At 43.7% G+C, this 19,091-nt stretch overlaps 1 protein-coding gene across 1 annotated transcript in view; it reads left to right on the top strand.

The window, feature by feature from the left end:
* The window catches only part of LMBR1 (limb development membrane protein 1), a 163,990-nt gene that overhangs the window by 82,157 nt on the left and 62,742 nt on the right, over nucleotides 1–19,091 (top strand). The window contains exon 6 of the mRNA XM_069729727.1: nucleotides 15,911–16,037. Within this exon, the coding sequence (XP_069585828.1) occupies nucleotides 15,911–16,037 (127 nt within the window). The remainder of the gene's footprint in view (nucleotides 1–15,910; nucleotides 16,038–19,091) is intronic.

Raw genomic sequence — 19,091 nt, forward strand, 5'->3', positions numbered from 1 at the left:
TTTGCTTTAGCTCACAGAATGATGCCTGGGACTGCATGTGAGACCCCCTGTGGTGACGGCTACTCTGGGTCTTCAATCCCCATCCACACGACGGGCCTAGGACTAGGAGTACAATGACGTGAGACCCTATAGATTAGATTTATAGAGTCAGGACTTAGGGTACCGTCACACTATACGATTTACCTACGATCACGACCAGCGATACGACCTGGCCGTGATCGTAGGTAAATCGTAGTGTGGTCGCTGGGGAGCTGTCACACAGACAGCTCTCCAGCGACCAACGATGCCGAGGTCCCTGGGTAACCAGGGTAAACATCGGGTAACTAAGCGCAGGACCGCGCTTAGTAACCCGATGTTTACCCTGGTTACAAGCGTAAAACTAAAAAAAAAACAAACAGCACATACTTACATTCTGGTGTCCGTCAGGTCCCTTGCCGTCTGCTTCCCGCACTCACTGACTGCCGGCCGTAAAGTGAAAGTGAAAGCACAGCCGCTGTGCTCTGCTTTCACTTTACGGCCGGCAGTCACAGTGCGGGAAGCAGACGGCAAGGGACCTGACGGACACCAGAATGTAAGTATGTGCTGTTTGTTTTTTTTTAGTTTTACGCTTGTAACCAGGGTAAACATCGGGTTACTAAGCGCGGCCCTGCGCTTAGTTACCCGATGTTTACCCTGGTTACAAGCGAACGCATCGCTGGATCGCATCGCTAGATCGGTGTCACACACACCGATCTAGCGATGACAGCGGGAGATCCAGCGATGAAAGAAAGTTCCAAACGATCTGCTACGACGTACGATTCTCAGCAGGATCCCTGATCGCTGCTGCGTGTCAGACACAGCGATATCGTAACGATATCGCTGGAACGTCACGAATCGTACCGTTGTAGCGATCGAAATGGTATAGTGTGACGGTACCCTTAGGTATACATAAGATCTGGTCTGCACGCCTTCCTCTGCTTACTGTCACTGAATAGAAACATGGATTCCTGAGGATGAACTGACGAGCAAGCTAATCACTAATAACACACAGCAAGCACATATCTATTCCATTACAATAATATTGATGTAACCAGTTCTCCGTGCTGGGAAAAAGTGTCTATCTCTTAGAGCTGTGGACTCTACGTCCATTCATCCTATAGTCTTCAGTAAGTGGCCATCTCCTAGGACACAGACATGTCAGTCGGTGGCTTATCTCCAGGAGAACCATGTTATCGGCAGCTCCAATTTGGACATGTCCAGTCGGCATAACTTTCAACGATCAGACGGTTTCCATACACATTTTGTATGATAGTTGACCGACCCTGTCGATAATGGTGGGTTCAGCCTCATTTGTATGGGAAGCTTATCTGTCTTTGCTTTACCGATCTGAGAAGGTAGATAAGCTCATGTGGAGACTCGCCTAGGTAATCATACGGCGGGGGATGATCCCAGGTAAATGTTTCTTACCTGTAGGCATCATGTGTAATACTTTCTAGGAATTCAATGAGAAACGTCGTTCATTCTCCATGAATGAAAGGTCTTGAGACCTTTTCGGTATTCGTTCTATCAGATATTACTTTTTTTTCTTTTACTGACAAAAGATGTTTAATCAGTGACATCAAAGGCAATAGTTTTTGTTCCTTCGTACATTTCGGGAGTAAGGAATAGGGTCATTTTTCTCCTCCAGAACTCCCATCATTAAACAATCACCATCACTTAAACATTTTTATTAGTTTTCACATTGAGCTTCTGAGAATTCAGGGGCCCTTTCTACAGTGAGTCAGGTCATACAGCAATTATTTTTATTTTTTTTTAATAGTTAAAAGCCATCACAGGCAGCAGTTATTATACGCAATTTTTATTGGAATTTTTAACATGAGGCCAATTTTAGACAATACGTTTAACCCCCCAGCTGTTAATGAACATTTCATTCCTAGACTTTGGACTTTCCGGACTGCAGTCTTCTTAGGGCTCCTTCAGACATCTGGGGCTGTTCATATTATCTGTGATTATGTGGACCGTGCAAAAATCACAGAGACATGCTTGTGTTTTTTGTTTTTTTTTTTTACCGCCAACATGGATGAAAAGTATCAGTGCAGGTCTATGGGTCCGTGAAACCCAGACCAATACAGAAGTAAACGCACACAAAAACAGCCATTAACCCTCCGTCACATACAATATTCGGACTAACGAGTTCACATACAATGTGCCTGTCAGGCGCCTGCTGGAAAAATACCTATAATATCTAATGTTTGCAATTTCAGTGCTCTAAAAGTGATCAGTGACCTTCATAGGGATGTAATAAAAGAGACTACACATAATCAGTTGCAAAAAAAAACATTTACTTAACATAAAACTAATAACTATGAAATACAAACTTTTCAAAACTCCCGCCAAATAGCCCCCAGTTCGACTCTCTCAAAAAAATGTACCAAGAAAATTTTTGAACACAAACTTAATTTTAAGGTACCTTAAGTACTATTAAAAACATATTCAATCAGAAGTAGATGCTGAGGTTTCCCCAGAAAAGTCACACTTGCAGAGCAAATAGCAAGAATTACACACCATTTTTGCATGTGTCAGGCAAATTGCTTTATGACATTTGAGACATTCATAATTTGAAAGCCTTCTGGTTCCGCTTTCCGTTTGGCAGGTGGTGCATCTCCTTCTTTTGTGAGGTGGTGCAGATGGTGACTTTTCACCATCATCTTCTGAACCTTTTGAGCTGAACTTGAAGGCGAGAGGGGATACCGATTGTTTTCACGCTTCTCCTGCGTAGCTCTCCAAGTACTAGTTCATGGGCCAATTTTTTCAGATACAATCGTCTACGGAGTGGTTCAAGCTTGTTTTCAAGATAAATTACTTGTGAATTTATACCACCCAAATTCAACATAGCAAAAAATATGACCATTGGCCAGCGTTTGATGTTTCTGCTGACGTTGAAAGTGGAGCACATCTGATCTGCTGTATCCACACCCCCTTTGGTGGCATTGTAAAATGTAATTATCTCCGGGTTTTTTTCTGCCCCAGTCCCAGGATCGATGGCAGCATCATCATGAAGTGTTGATAGAAGAAGTACGTTTTTTCTGGAATGGCTTCTTGTTCCATTTAGTATTTTTATCTTTTCCAATATAATATGATCCAACTTCTTCATCCTCACCACTGTCACCATCTTGCTCTGTTTCAGAATCCAGGACACATTCTTCCACCTCATCATGAGAATCAATCTCACTTTCCTCTCCTAAATCCTCACTCAGTGTGAGATCTCTATCATCTAACAGCATGTTTGTTACTTCCTCAACATCAAGTTGTTTGGATAAATTGTACATTTTCCTCTCCATTTCAGCAGATAATCTGAAGCAAGAGAAGGAATATGTTAGGGAACTACTGTATATGCCTGAGCAGCACACTTTCTTTTATAAAATCTCTCTTATTTTTATGAAATATCCTCACATTTTGTGCTATACATTTATAAAACAAGCTAAATAAACTATTGTGATGAATAAAAACATAAAATACCAACCTTACTGAATGTGACGTATTCACATACAATGAGCCTGAGAGATCTGTGCAGCTATATCCTCTCCCCTGAAGCTCTGAAATCCAACTGTGATATCAGGTTTCACAGACCTTCAAGAGACAGGAGACTACCTGGAGGGAGGGGGTTTCCTCACAATCTGGTGAGGAAGGAGAAATGAAAGTAAAAGAGAAGCGCCTGTCAGATCAGTTGTATGTGACGGAGGGTTAAATAAAAAAAAAAATGTTTTGATTAAAAAAACAAACGAACAACAAAACATGGTAAAATGAAAAAAAAAAATAAATAAAATCCAAGAAGCCAGCGCTGCCCGTGGTCAGCACGCAATACATAAAGTGCACGTGCACATATTAATTTCTAACTGTACTTTAAAGTGAGACTTTTAGCAAACAATTGATCAATTATTTATCATGCTCTCATTTAATCTCAGGAGTTTTCTAGGACTTAAAAATAGAAGGACAGATACACAGGTTAATGTATAGTTTTGTTTTTGTTAATGTTTCCATGCCTTGGAGTCCAGTTTGCAGTCTCAGAAGATGACTGAATGTCCTCCCTGTTTCAGTAGGCATGCAAAGATGTTGGTCGGTCACTGATTAGGACCGCCTACTGGACTCCTAAGCTTGGAATAAAGGTTTAAAGGAAAGCCGTCTTGAAAGTCATGCTGCCTGAGCCACACACATGAAATACAAACTGGTTCTCTAGGTATAAACATCTGGGTTTTACGCTGAAACTCTGCAGAGAACAAGAAAAGGACAGTGAAAAGTCCGCTGGGCGGGTTCCCTCCACCTTCGTCCTGTGCCCTTAGTCTTTAATTGATTATTTTATCCCTTTTTCCGTTTAGCCAGATGCCAGAAAATCAGGTCAAGCCAGGAGAATCCACTGAGAGACTCAGAGTCTGAGCAGATGCTTCTCCTTGTGTCCATCTTATTTTTCAAGCTATGATATATATATATATTTTTTTTTCTTAAATGCTTCGTTATTCCCAGAATATACATCATTTTTTGCAACAAGTGAGCCTTCCTGTCTGTAGTTCAGGCCTCATGATTTTTCTGACCAAGTTCCCTTTATTAGAGTAAATCACAAATGGTGTGTTCCCTTTTGAGCTCCAATATTTTTGCACTCCTAAACTAATGGTCTGATAAACTGGTCCCGATGCCATTAATGTTGTCAGCATGATGGCATTGAAAGCTTCTGCTTGCTCTGAATGAAGCCCTCTTTCTCTTAGAGGAGAGCAAATTTACAGACTTTTTTTCCTAGTGTAATGTTACCTGCGGTGGTCTCTATCCAAAAAAACAGTACCCTATAGGGCTCTCTCAAAGACCTCTAACCCAGTGAAGCATTACCCATTAACTTTCCAATAACTATCTAAATTATCCATGTTTAGATAGTCCAGCAATTTTTAACCTCTTGTGCCACTACTGTAACAACCTGCTATGCAGTATGGTAACCACTAGAGGGCACATGGGGTCTGTGCTATATATTTAGGTATAGTAGTTTCTTGTCTACAGAAAAGATAGACCATAAAAAACCATAGTAAATATGTCACAGGCAGCATATTGTGACCTCTGGTGTCTATAGTCCAGACCATAAAACCTGTCTTCTCAGTTGATATTCATATGTGCTGGTTACTGGCTGCCCAACGAAAGTTACATGACCACATTGCAGATTTTATCTTATTATTTAATTGCGAACCAACTTACATTGGGCACTGTGGATTTAGATTGTGTTGGAATGGAGTCCTTTTATAGCCAAGATGTTTTCCTACTTTTTTATTTTTCTTTCTTTCAATGTTCTTTTTATTAAGAAAATCAGCATATTACAAACATTTTCATGAGATAACTGTGACAGGTTATGGTCAACTAAATGTAATACAGGTATAGTAGTCGACATTTATCGAATATTATTCAACCCAATCCCGTATTATTATAATTTACGGTTATCTTCTTGTTTAGAAACCTATTTTAAACATCTTGTTATTTTTAACACTGCAAAATTGCTGTGCAAATGGATAACTACAGATAAAAAATAATGCTTTGAAGGTATTGTAAAATGCTTTTTGCATTTTGCCTGCAAGGAAAAAAGTGTGACAAGCCTTACTATCCAAATTATAAACTTACAAACTTTATTGTAAATAAAAATAAACAATTTTAATCGTTCTCAACACCACTAAAATAAGTGGTTTCTTTTAATTAAGTGCAAAAAGCCCAATAATTTTTAATATTCTGATTTGCTCTTGTTTTATGCTGTTTTTGATGTTTAGCGCCTTTTTTTCATTTATTCCTTTTGCCTTGCGACTAGTGCCCGGGTTTAGGGTCTCCAGATGTTTTCACCTGATTAATAATTTGACTTTTCAAAAAGTTACAAAACTTGTTGCAATTGTACTCCAGACACCCTTGAAATTGTTCCCAAAAACAAAAGTATTTTTCCCAGAAAATGAATGCAATTACACACGTTTTGTTCTACAAAACCTCAATTAAACATTGGACAAAAAACCCCAAAATGTTCCAGAAGATATTGATGGCACCTTTCCAAAATTGTGAGTAAATAACTTTGGTTTAAGCATGTGATTCTCATGTGATTCTCATTCAAACTCACCTGTGGCAAGTAACAGGTGTGGACAATATGAAAATCACACCCGACACCAGGTAAAAAGTGGAGAACTTGGCTCAATCTTTGCATAGTGTCTGTGTGTGCCACACTAGGCATGGAGAGCAGAAAGAGAAGAGAACTGTCTGAGGGCTTGAGAACCAAAATCATTGAGCAATATCAACTATCTCAAGGTTATAAGTCCATGTCCAGAGATCTTGATGTTCCTTTTTCTTTGGTGCGCAACATAATCAAGTAGTTTACAACCCATGGCACTGTAGTGAAGACAAAAATTGATGAAAGGTTGCAATACAGAATAGTCCGGATGGTGGATAAGCAGCCTCAATCAAGTGCCAAAGAAATTCAAGGTGTCCTGCAGTCCGAGTGCATCAATGTCAGCGCAAACTGTCTGACGACAGGAATGAAATGAAACGCTATGGCAGGAGACCCAGGAGGACCTCCCTGCTGACACAGGGACCGATTTTTCATATGTTTAGTTTGACTACGGCCTAACTCTTTATGTCTGCGTCTCCCTGCCCAGAGTCGCACGGCCATTCTCTGTTTGGTCATCCATGTATAATGCATTTGAAATGCAGTGAGGCGATTTTCTCCCACCCATGTATCCGTATGACGTTTATGGCTTAACATTTCTCACTGATTTTCCCCATTGAATTAAATTGCTCAATTGGCTGAAATGAGGAAAATGTGTGCATATTTGTGGCAAGCTACACGGATGCTCTGTATGGTGTCCGAGTTTTTCTCGCACGCATAGGTTTGCACTGGCGAGACTTGGATGTTATAAGCTTACAATCGCAGCATGATGCGATTTTACACACATGCGAATACGCCTGAGAAAAAAAAGGTGACGTGAGCTGCCCCATAGATTAACACTGGTCTGAGTACTGTGCGATGTTTTCTCGCATAGCACTCGTCTGTATTCTACGGTAGTGTGACGCCGGCCTTAGACTGAGAAAAGCTACACTGGAGTTTGCCAAAATGTTCCTAAGTCATGTATGCAAGCTCAAAATCCTTCTGGGAAAGGGTCTTTTGGACAGATGAGATCTAGATACAGCTTTCTGGTAAAGCACACCATTCTACTGTTTCCCCAAAATGAAGTCAGACCTACAAAGAAAAGAACACCGTACCTACAATCAAATATGGTGGAGGCTCAAAGATGTGTTGGGGTTGTTTTTCTGACTCTGGCACTGGGTGCCTTGACTGTGCAAGGCATCATGAAATCTGACGATTACCAATGGAATTTTTTTCCAACTGAATTTTTGTTGAAGATTTTATAATACAATACAAAACAATATAATTAATACTAATAGGGATGGAAGAATGTAAGGTAAGGAAGAAGAGGATTAGGAAGGGGAAGAACTGGGAGCTACTAGAGAAATTAACTACTAAGGTCCTACTGGTAAATGTGCACTCTATATAACCAATTTAATTTGAGCCGCACTGTAGTGCCCAGTGCCAGAAAGCTAAGTTTGAATCATGGGTCTTCCAGCAGGACAGTGACCTCAAACATACTTCAAGAAGCACCCAGAAATGGATAGAAAGTGCTGGAGAGTTCTGAAGATGCCAGCAATGAGTCCGGATCTAAATCCCATTGATCACCTCTGGAGAGATCTTAATATTGCTGATGGGAGAAGGCGCCCTTCAAGTATGAGACCTGGAGCAGTTTGCAAGAGTCGTCCAAAATTCCAGTTGAGAAGTGTAAGGAGCTTGTTGAAGCGATTGATTACTGTTATTAATGTCAAAGCGTGTGCAACCAAATATTGAGTTGCGGGTGCCAACTATTTTGTTTGACCCATTTTGGGGGGGTTTGTGTGAAGTGATGTCCAAGATATATATTTTCCAAGCTGTGGAATGACTGTTAATCTCTTTTCTGTTGCGCTTGTTCTTCAATTATTTTTCATCATTGTGTTCGTTCGGTTTGATAAGAACTCTGCAGAATGCACGGATGTAGATCCGCTGGTTAAAAAGGCAGCGACAACTCTCTAACGTCGTGTCTCTTTGTGGAGAATAATCCTACATGGCAGGACGATGGCATCAATGAGACGCGAGTCCTTTTGACCTGACAGCTGAACATGCAGACTAATATTGCCCCGTCCTCAGAGCGATCATTTAATCGCCAGCTAAAGCAACAGAGACAGGTGATGAACATGTCTGTTTGCTCTCAGTTCTTGCCTTAGAATAAGCAGCACCTGCCTTTTATTTTCATATTCCCATTCAGGGCTTACATTTATCTTCTCTGGATGACGGAAAATGTCTAGCAATCCAAACGGCTCGTTAAGCAAACCTTACCCTAATGTTACTAAGAGACCTCCTATTTTTTTTTTTTTCCTATAGGAAAGGAACAATGGCCGAGATATTTATTTTCAGTGTGCCATGAATTCCGAGCTTTTTCCCAGGCTTTCTACATGGACGGAGGTATCATGTATAAAGTGCTGTTTACTTACCTTACAATGGGTCAAGATGTTTCAGCGTTGTAGGATCCCTTTGCTTATCACCATGGAAACACATGGCTTTATTGGAGAGAAATTGGTATTTTTCACTTTTTGTGATGTTTTGTTACACTTGGGGATTCTGCTCTGTGATACTATAAAAAAAAAAAAAACCCACAAAAAAAGCACCTTTTTTTTTTTGTACACTTTTTCAGTCATACTTTTTGTGTTTCATGCTTTTCTGCAGACTATAGCAGGGGTCCCCAACTCCAGTCCTCAAGGCCCACCAACAGGTCATGTTTTCAGGATTTCCTTTGCATTGCACAGGTGATGCAATTATTACCTGGGCAAGACTAAGGAAATCCTGAAAACATGACATGTTGGTGGGCCTTGAGGACTGGAGTTGGGGACCCCTGGACTATAGTACCAGAACTTGTGTAATGTATGATGTCTTTACTGTCACTAGTGGGTAACGCATGCACCGTGTTAGAGCGGAACTGCACCCAAAGCTTAAAATGACCGGGACCTATAAGTAGAGGCGTGACTAGTCTGGGACCATGACCTAGAAGTAGAGGCGTGACTAGTCTGGGACCATGACCTAGAAGTAGAGGCGTGACTAGTCTGGGACCATGACCTAGAAGTAGAGGCGTGACTAGTCTGGAACCATGACCTAGAAGTAGAGGCGTAGAAGTAGAGGCGTGACTAGTCTGGGACCATGACCTAGAAGTAGAGGGGTGACTAGTCTGGGACCATGACCTAGAGGTAGAGGTGTGACTAGTCTGGAACCATGACCTAGAAGTAGAGGCATAGAAGTAGAGGCGTGACTAGTCTGGGACCATGACCTAGAAGTAGAGGCGTGACTAGTCTGGGACCATGACCTAGAAGTAGAGGCGTGACTATTCTGTCGGGCCCACGGTTGCCTTCTTCATGCCCTGCTCCAGTTGATTGCCAGATCTCGCCGTACATACACTTGTTTCACGGTAAAATCTACCTAACTATGGGGCCATGACCTATAAGTAGAGGCGTGACTAGTCTGGGACCATGACCTATAAGTAGAGGCGTGACTAGTCTGGGACCATGACCTATAAGTAGAGGCGTGACTAGTCTGGGACCATGACCTATAAGTAGAGGCGTGACTAGTCTGGGACCATGACCTATAAGTAGAGGCGTGACTAGTCTGGGACCATGACCTATAAGTAGAGGCGTGACTAGTCTGGGGCCATGACCTATAAGTAGAGGCGTGACTAGTCTGGGGCCATGACCTATAAGTAGAGGCGTGACTAGTCTGGGGCCATAACCTATAAGTAGAGGCGTGACTAGTCTGGGACCATGACCTATAAGTAGAGGCGTGACTAGTCTGGGACCATGACCTATAAGTAGAGGCGTGACTAGTCTGGGGCCATGACCTATAAGTAGAGGCGTGACTAGTCTGGGGCCATGACCTATAAGTAGAGGCGTGACTAGTCTGGGGCCATGACCTATAAGTAGAGGCGTGACTAGTCTGGGACCATGACCTAGAAGTAGAGGCGTGACTAGTCTGGGGCCATGACCTATAAGTAGAGGCGTGACTAGTCTGGGGCCATGACCTATAAGTAGAGGCGTGACTAGTCTGGGGCCATGACCTATAAGTAGAGGCGTGACTAGTCTGGGACCATGACCTAGAAGTAGAGGAGTGACTAGTCTGGGACCATGACCTAGAAGTAGAGGAGTGACTAGTCTGGGACCATGACCTAGAAGCAGAGGCGTGACTAGTCTGGGACCATGACCTAGAAGTAGAGGCGTGACTATTCTGTCGGGCCCACGGTTGCCTTCTTCATGCCCTGCTCCAGTTGATTGCCAGATCTTGCCGTACATATACTTGTTTCAGAGTAAAATCTACCTAACTATGGTCTCGCCTGTGGTTCAGACGGCTTGACTCTAATGACACAATCCTTTTTTAAGGTTTTGTCCAAGTTATCAATTTCATAAGCCTGGACAACCCCTTTGAGAGATTTGCAAAAATACATTTAGAACCGATCCTTACCTATTGATGATAGATGGGCATTTTGTTTTCTTTTGCATAGAATATATCTTTTCTGATATGATCGTGTGAAGTTCGAGACCAAAAGCCCAAGACCACATTACTGAAGGATTCTGCTGCCTTCCGGTTGCTGTCCTCCATGTCACTCTCATACTATCTCTACGGCTCTTACATACATCACGGGAGACTTACAACATTGAAAGTGGAACTGGTTCATTTACACCAAAATAAAAAAAACAAAGTTGTGGGACCCTCGGTGAGCAGACATTTTTCACTTATCTGGTGGATAAATTCCTTTAAACATTGACTTTTCTATGGGATAAATGTTTGTTCAATGGAGGTCTGACGTCTTGATCCCCCACTGATCAACACAAGGAAGGAGCCATGTTCCTTTTCATTGGTTGCACAGTTGGTTGCCCATATGGGCAGCTGTACCTGGTACCATGTCCTACTCGCGTAACAGGCAGCAAGGACCCGCCACTCTATGTAAACATTTGACTGTTCAAACCAAGCACAGGCGCTCGGTGCATCATGGCAGGTTCAATCCTTTAACTATACCGTCCCACATTCTTGGCTTCCATCTGTCTATTCCCTTCTCTGGCTTTATGAAGCCAGACCTGTCACTCAAAGATGAAGGATGTGGAGATTGAGGGAAAACAAGCAGGTGGGGAGGTGTATTTAAAGGATTGGCCCCGCCATAATGCACCGATCGCCTGTCTGTGGTTTGAGCTGTCACTCTGTGTGGACAGAGTACCTTTTTAAGTGGATCGGGGTATCGTCACAATGGCTAAAGTTTCCATCCCTGGGAATCCCACCAATCATGAGTTCAGGGCTATGAAGTGCCCTATCTGAATGGAGCAGAGAACGATCATGTGCACCATCCTTCTCTATGGGACTGCCGGAATAAGGAGTACAGCGCTGCCCTGTTTCCAACAGTCCTACAGACAATGAGTGGATAGCGGATTACTTTAAAGCTTGGCACAAACCCTTCAAGTCTGTTGATGTCAGAGGGGTATGTGGGGGGTCTCTTTGCCATACCAGAATAAAATGACAATACTGTTGCTGACAATATGCTTCTTCTGCGAAGACTTGGTTTCTGAACATGACATTGACTGTCTTCTGAGTTGTTGGTTTCTCTGGTGTCTCCCTCCTATTGGTGCATGAAGAAGTTAACGGCGCCTTCCAGGATATGAGTACGGTATTGGGCACACATCCTATTGTGACTAGGACAGGTGGGTGATACCTGTCCGTCCTGGCCGGCATCTCGACGTCCTCCTTACACTGAAGTGAGGGTGCTTTGTTGCCTTCTCTCTAGTCGAGCACCATCGCGGGGTGGTAGAATAGGAGACTTGCAGCATAATGCCGGAGGCGTTTCCCCCTCTGAGTGTACCGCCATCTTTATTTGTCTCTTTTTTCCGTTTTGCCTTGTTTATATTCATTCTAGCATACTGTGTTTTACACTAATACCTTGCGAGACACATTCGAGTCCCTCTTGTAGGGTTACCATTCTTTTTAGCAGTGTTGTGTGATCCTTCCAGCATGTGTACTTACGAGGGGCGATCCAAAAGTAATGATAATCAATACTAAACACAATGAATATAGTCAAAAATTTTTTTTATTTTTTTACATAGTCTCCTATCAAGTCTATACATTTAGTCCATCTCTTTTCTAAACTTAGAATTCCCTTAGAAAAAAATTCTTGATCTTGACCCTCAAAAAAAATCCCCAACAGCGGTTATCACATCGCTATTGTCATCAAATTTCTTGCCCCGGAGGTGTTCCTTGAGTTGAGGAAAGAGAAAGAAGTCACTGGGGGCTAGATCTGGTGAATAGGGGGGGTGTTCCACCAGTTCAAAGCCCGCTTCTTGAATGGTAGCCATGGCAACAGCAGCTTTGTGCGCCGGCGCGTTATCTTGGTGAAACACTCCAGCCCGCAGTTTGCCGCGCCTTTTCTCTTTGATAGCCTCCCACAATCTTCTTATTTGTTCTGCGTAGTAGGAGCCCGTAATAGTGGCTCCCTTCTCCAAATAGTCCACCATAATAATTCCTTCATCGTCCCAAAAAACGGACGCCATTCCCTTCCCTGCTGAGCTTGACACTTTGAATTTCTTCGGCATCGGTTCGTCGGCTCGTTTCCATGTCATCGATTGATGTTTAGTTTCGGGATCAAAGTGGTGGATCCAGGTCTTGTCCATGGTCAAAAAACGTGACAAAAAATTTTCCTTGTCTGCTTGGAACTTTTCGAGATTTGCTATTGAAATGTCAACTCGTTTCTTCTTTTGCTCGTCGGTTAACATTTTTGGCACCCAACGCGCGGAGACCTTTCTCATATGCAATTCTTTTGCAAGGATTCTTTGAATACTGCCATATGAGATCCCTGGGACCTCAGCTACAGGCCTGATAGTCACTCTTCGATCTGCCAATACAACTTCTTCAACTTTCTTCACGTTTTCTTCATTGAGGGACGTGGATGGGCGTCCTTCACGATGTTCATTTTCCGTCGATGTTCTTCCCAGCTTAAATTCCTTGGCCCAGCGTGCAACTGTGGAATATGGAGGAGAAGAGTCCCCCAATGTTTCCACCAAGTCGCTGTGTATGTCTTTGGTAGTCATTTTTGTCAAGCAGAGGTATTTGATGACAGCTCTGAGCTAGTTTTTTTCCATTTTGATGTTCACTCCTCGGCAGTTCATATTCAAATGAATGTAGCTCCTGGGAATCGTGGTCTATTTAAGTAATTTTTTTTTCCTGGACTAGTGGGTTCCTAAGAAAAAAGAAAACATTTTATTTTAATTTCTGTGTGCAATAGAAATAACCGATTATCATTACTTTTGGATCGCCCCTCGTACATACCCAATACATCTTGAAGCCGCAGTGAGCAGTAAGTAAAATCAATTGCAGGCAGGTGTCTATAATAGGGTTGTTAACCTCATCAAGGATTTCCGCTGACTTCAAAACTTCCCGTCTGAAGGTCGAGCGCTGCAATATGTAACAGAAGAGCGTGTTAACAGTGTGATTTATGGAAGCCTGTCAGGGTGTAATTTGCTCTTATTCTTTGCTTCTGATGCCACTCAGACCTGCATCCACATGATGGCAGCGTTTTGTCTGCGCTCCTCTATGCGGCTGAGACGTAAGGCTTTATTCTATTCCTTCCTCCGTTCTGCTTCTACCATATTCCGCTCTGGATATGAGAGATGTCACACACATGGGCTTTGTAAAGGATTGCTTATATTACAAATTTTATGCGTTTCCTTGTCTTTTACGTATGGTTTTCTGCAGGCGTCTGATATGCTAGGCAAAGGTGGGCACCTTCGGGGCTAGTCTTTCAAAAATGTACTTGTCTTCGTTTGTAAGAATAGGTTCCATGTCTTTTCCAAACAGATCCCAAGTTTCTACAATTGATTGGGCTTGTAACTTTTGATGCACTCTTATAGAGAATCTGTCACCAGGTTTTCGCTGCCTAATCCAAGAGCAGCATAATGTAGGGGCAGAGACCCTGATTCCAGCAATTTATCATACTGGGCGGTTTGTTGTTGTTTTGATAATTTGCTGGTAAAACGGTGATTTTTATTACTATAGGACTCTTAAACGTGCTCCATATTCATGAGGTCTGTATAACTCCGCCCTCACCACAGATTGGCGGTTTCTTTCAGTGCACACTGCATAGGCAGAAAGCTGCCAATCCGTGTTGTGGGTGGGTTATACAGAGCTTCGGATTCAGAGATCTGCTAAATCTATTGCCAATAAAACAGGTTTTAATGAAAATATTAGCAAACTGCAAAGTGAGTAATAAATTGCTGGAATTGGGGTCTCTGCCCATATATCATGCTGCTCTCTAAGGGGAGAGGAAAAATCTGGTGACTGATACACTTTTTAAGGGACATTCCCACTGAGCAGAAATGGCAAAACAGGCGACTTATCCACATCAGTTCAGCAACAATTCCCACAGGGGGTGCGAGGTGGTTAAATATCCGATAGAAACACATTCTTACTTTAAGGGGTGCAGTGAATTTTAATTTCATATAAATAAAGCATGGCGCTCACTTATGTCATTTCATAATAGAAAACAAATCTTTACTGACCCATCAGCAAGTTACTATTCACAGAACTCCTCCTCTAAGGAAACCTACAGAAATTCCTAAATTTAATTAGAAAAATGACAACCAGTCTAAATAACAAACGTACTGATACTGCAGTGATACAGTAATGTCTGGTTTTTAAAGGGATGAGGGCCGTTCCCATATTTTAAAGTTACCACCTATCCATGGAATAAGTGACCATTTTCTGGTCAGTAGGGGTCCGGCTGTGGAGCCCAAACCCCCGCGGATTATGACAGATCGGGCCAGACCATTCATCTCAATGACCTATTGCACAGTCTATGTAAAGAAGAAAGATTCTAAGAGCTTTGCAAAGGACTTGCAGTGTTGTTTCTGTCCACATGGGGGCCCTGCGGTCTTCAGGGCCTGATGCACCAGTCCATTTGCTTAGAGCGGCATTTCTCAGGCATTACCTCACCCTACCTGCGCCGTGCCTGATTTCTGGCCCGATGCCACTGCTTGGCACTTTGCCAGTGCCGTCCATTCGCTTGATTGGAATCACAGATATAATTTGCTAATCTACTTTCTCGGGTATGAGAATCAGAAGTACAATCCATTTTTTTTTTTTTTTTTTTTAAAAGAAAAATGGCTTTGCACAATGATGACGTTATCGGTAGAACTTCATTTTTTTCCCATTTTTGAGAATATTGGTCAGTAAAATCTGGCGTCGTATTTTCATATTCATCACCTAAAGGTGTGAAGAAGTCATATCGGATGCACGAGTTTGCTTTATAAAACGCCAGATTTCTCACTGTTCACGTGACTACCAAGTATCTACACGTGACCCGTGAGCAGGAAGGTAACGTGTTCACTGACTTTGGGACCCCGGCTCGGGAATGATCAGCGTTTATATTGTTCATTTGTTCCATTATTTTTATTCACGTTTGCTCGTATGTTTCAGTCTTTTTGACAAGCCCCCATGGGCGATCCTGTGTTTGTGCCTCTGGAATGAGTTAGAATGGTTTTTCTACTGAATCTTACGGATGTTCAGCTGCTGATGCAATAACAAATATGATACCAATCTTGTAGTAATCTGATGAGCCAGAGCTGAGAAATTGAGCTTTGAAGCCAAATGCAAATTAGCTTGAAAGTGCATTGGGGGTGTGTCAGTGCACTCAGAGTTCGCCAGCACGTCCCCCATGCACTTCCAGGCTAATCTGTCTGTGCCTTCAAAACTTTAAAAATGTTCCTTTTTAAGCTTAATGGATATGCCTATCACTTAGTGTCAATTTTGTTTTTTTCCCCAAAGGGCATCAAAGCTCGCATATTGGAGACAGTCGTCATGCTCATTCTTCTGGCCCTGCTTATTTTTGGCATTGTGTGGGTGGCATCTGCCCTGATTGATAATAGCTCAGCAAGCATGGAGTCATTATATGGTAAGTTTCTTCCCGGTGTGTATATATGAAGCAGGACCTGCCGGCTCTTCTGACACGTTCTCTTCGTTCCTTAGAGCTTTGTGTTGTGCCGTTCCTCTGTTGTTCCTCCTGGAAGCGTACAAATATGTTGACCAACCAACTGTTAAGTCACCTTGTCAGATGGGCACAAATTATTGGCGAAGAAGCAGCAATGCCTTGTTGTTAATTCTATCCTTATGGGTTACCAGGAAGAATGATGGAGAAACATTACCATGCTCGGTTCTCTAGAATTAATGTTTAAGGATTCAGTTAGTTTCTAAACGACCATGTCAGGAAAGCCGACATCCCCTTTATTACAGCTTCATACATTAGATACCTTTCGCACAGCCGACATCCCTGACATTCGGGTTTGGTCCCAACTAAAGCTGTATCTGATTTTAATAGAAGGCGGAGAGTGAAATGTTTTTTTGGGGGTGGATAGTAGGATCAGGCAGCACAAGAGGTCCGTTCGCTACTGATAATAAAGTGATGGCATATCCTCACACCTTTTTGTTCAGGGGTGGGCAATTAATTTTCCCAAGGGGACTCGAGTGACCATGACTGATGTGGAGGGTGAAACCAATAGGCCAATTCTGCTCAATATTAATATTAATCAAGTTATCTTAATAATTTCATTTCTTAATATTGAGCAGAACTAAATGTTGATTAGCTGCTACTGCTAATAATGTTACACTAAGCCTCATTGTAATCTGTATTCTTATCAGTAGTGACTAATGAAGACCGTATTCTTTACTGCTGTTTGAAAAAAAGCAATAACTCATGCTGCTCCTGCTATTCAGACCTTGTACCTTGATCAACAGCTCCCCATATACAGTATGTTATCCCCAGAGCTGCCCCTACAATCCTCTCTCACACACAGTAGGATGCCCCTACAATCCTCACACACACGCAGTAGGATGCCCCTACAGTCCTCTCTCACACACAGTAGGATGCACCTACAATCCTCCCACACATGCAGTAGGATGCCCCTACAATACTCGCGCACACACACAGTACGATGCCCCTACAATCCTCCCACAGACTCAGTAGGATGCCCCTACAGTCCTCTCTCACACACAGTAGGATGCCCCTAGAATCCCCCCACAGACTCAGTAGGATGCCCCTACAATCCTCTCACGCACAGTAGGATGCCCCTACAGTCCTCTCACACACACAGTAGGATGCCCCTACAATCGACCCACACGCGCAGTAGGATGCCCCTACAATCCTCTCACATATAGTAGGATGCCCCTGCAATCCTGCAACACACGCAGTAAGATGCTCCTACAATCCTCCCACACACGCAGTAGGATGCCCCTACAGTCCTCTCACACAGTAGGATGCCCCTACAATCCTCGCACACACGCAGTAGGATGCCCCTACAATCCTTCCACAGACTCAGTAGGATGCCCTTACAATCCTCGCACACACGCAGTAGGATGCCCCTACAATCCTTCCACAGACTCAGTAGGGTGCCCCTACAATCCTCGCACACACACACAGTAAGATGCTCCTACAATCCTCCCACACACGCAGTAGGATGCCCCTACAGTCCTCTCTCACACACAGTAGGATGCACCTACAATCCTCCCACACATGCAGTAGGATGCCCCTACAATCCTCGCACACACGCAGTAAGATGCTCCTACGATCCTCCCACACATACAGTAGGATGCCCCTACAGTCCTCTCTCACACACAGTAGGATGCCCCTAGAATCCCCCCACAGACTCAGTAGGATGCCCCTACAATCCTCCCACAGACTCAGTAGGATGCCCCTACAGTCCTCTCTCACACACAGTAGGATGCCCCTAGAATCCCCCCACAGACTCAGTAGGATGCCCCTACAATCCTCTCACGCACAGTAGGATGCCCCTACAGTCCTCTCACACACACAGTAGGATGCCCCTACAATCGACCCACACGCGCAGTAGGATGCCCCTACAATCCTCTCACATATAGTAGGATGCCCCTGCAATCCTGCAACACACGCAGTAAGATGCTCCTACAATCCTCCCACACACGCAGTAGGATGCCCCTACAGTCCTCTCACACAGTAGGATGCCCCTACAATCCTCGCACACACGCAGTAGGATGCCCCTACAATCCTTCCACAGACTCAGTAGGATGCCCTTACAATCCTCGCACACACGCAGTAGGATGCCCCTACAATCCTTCCACAGACTCAGTAGGATGCCCCTACAATCCTCGCACACACACAGTAAGATGCTCCTACAATCCTCCCACACACGCAGTAGGATGCCCCTACAGTCCTCTCTCACACACAGTAGGATGCACCTACAATCCTCCCACACATGCAGTAGGATGCCCCTACAATACTCGCGCACACACACAGTAGGATGCCCCTACAATCCTCCCACAGACTCAGTAGGATGCCCCTACAGTCCTCTCTCACACACAGTAGGATGCCCCTAGAATCCCCCCACAGACTCAGTAGGATGCCCCTACAATCCTCCCACAGACTCAGTAGGATGCCCCTACAGTCCTCTCTCACACACAGTAGGATGCCCCTAGAATCCCCCCACAGACTCAGTAGGATGCCCCTACAATCCTCTCACGCACAGTAGGATGCCCCTACAGTCCTCTCACACACACAGTAGGATGCCCCTACAATCGACCCACACGCGCAGTAGGATGCCCCTACAATCCTCTCACATATAGTAGGATGCCCCTGCAATCCTGCAACACACGCAGTAAGATGCTCCTACAATCCTCCCACACACGCAGTAGGATGCCCCTACAGTCCTCTCACACAGTAGGATGCCCTTACAATCCTCGCACACACGCAGTAGGATGCCCCTACAATCCTTCCACAGACTCAGTAGGATGCCCCTACAATCCTCGCACACACGCAGTAAGATGCTCCTACAATCCTCCCACACATGCAGTAGGATGCCCCTACAATCCTCCCACAGACTCAGTAGGATGCCCCTACAATCCTCGCACAGACTCAGTAGGATGCCCCTACAATCCTCGCACACACGCAGTAAGATGCCCCTACAATCTTTGCACACAT

Source organism: Ranitomeya imitator, chromosome 6, assembly GCF_032444005.1.
Source record: "Ranitomeya imitator isolate aRanImi1 chromosome 6, aRanImi1.pri, whole genome shotgun sequence".
Classification (NCBI taxonomy): domain Eukaryota; kingdom Metazoa; phylum Chordata; class Amphibia; order Anura; family Dendrobatidae; genus Ranitomeya; species Ranitomeya imitator.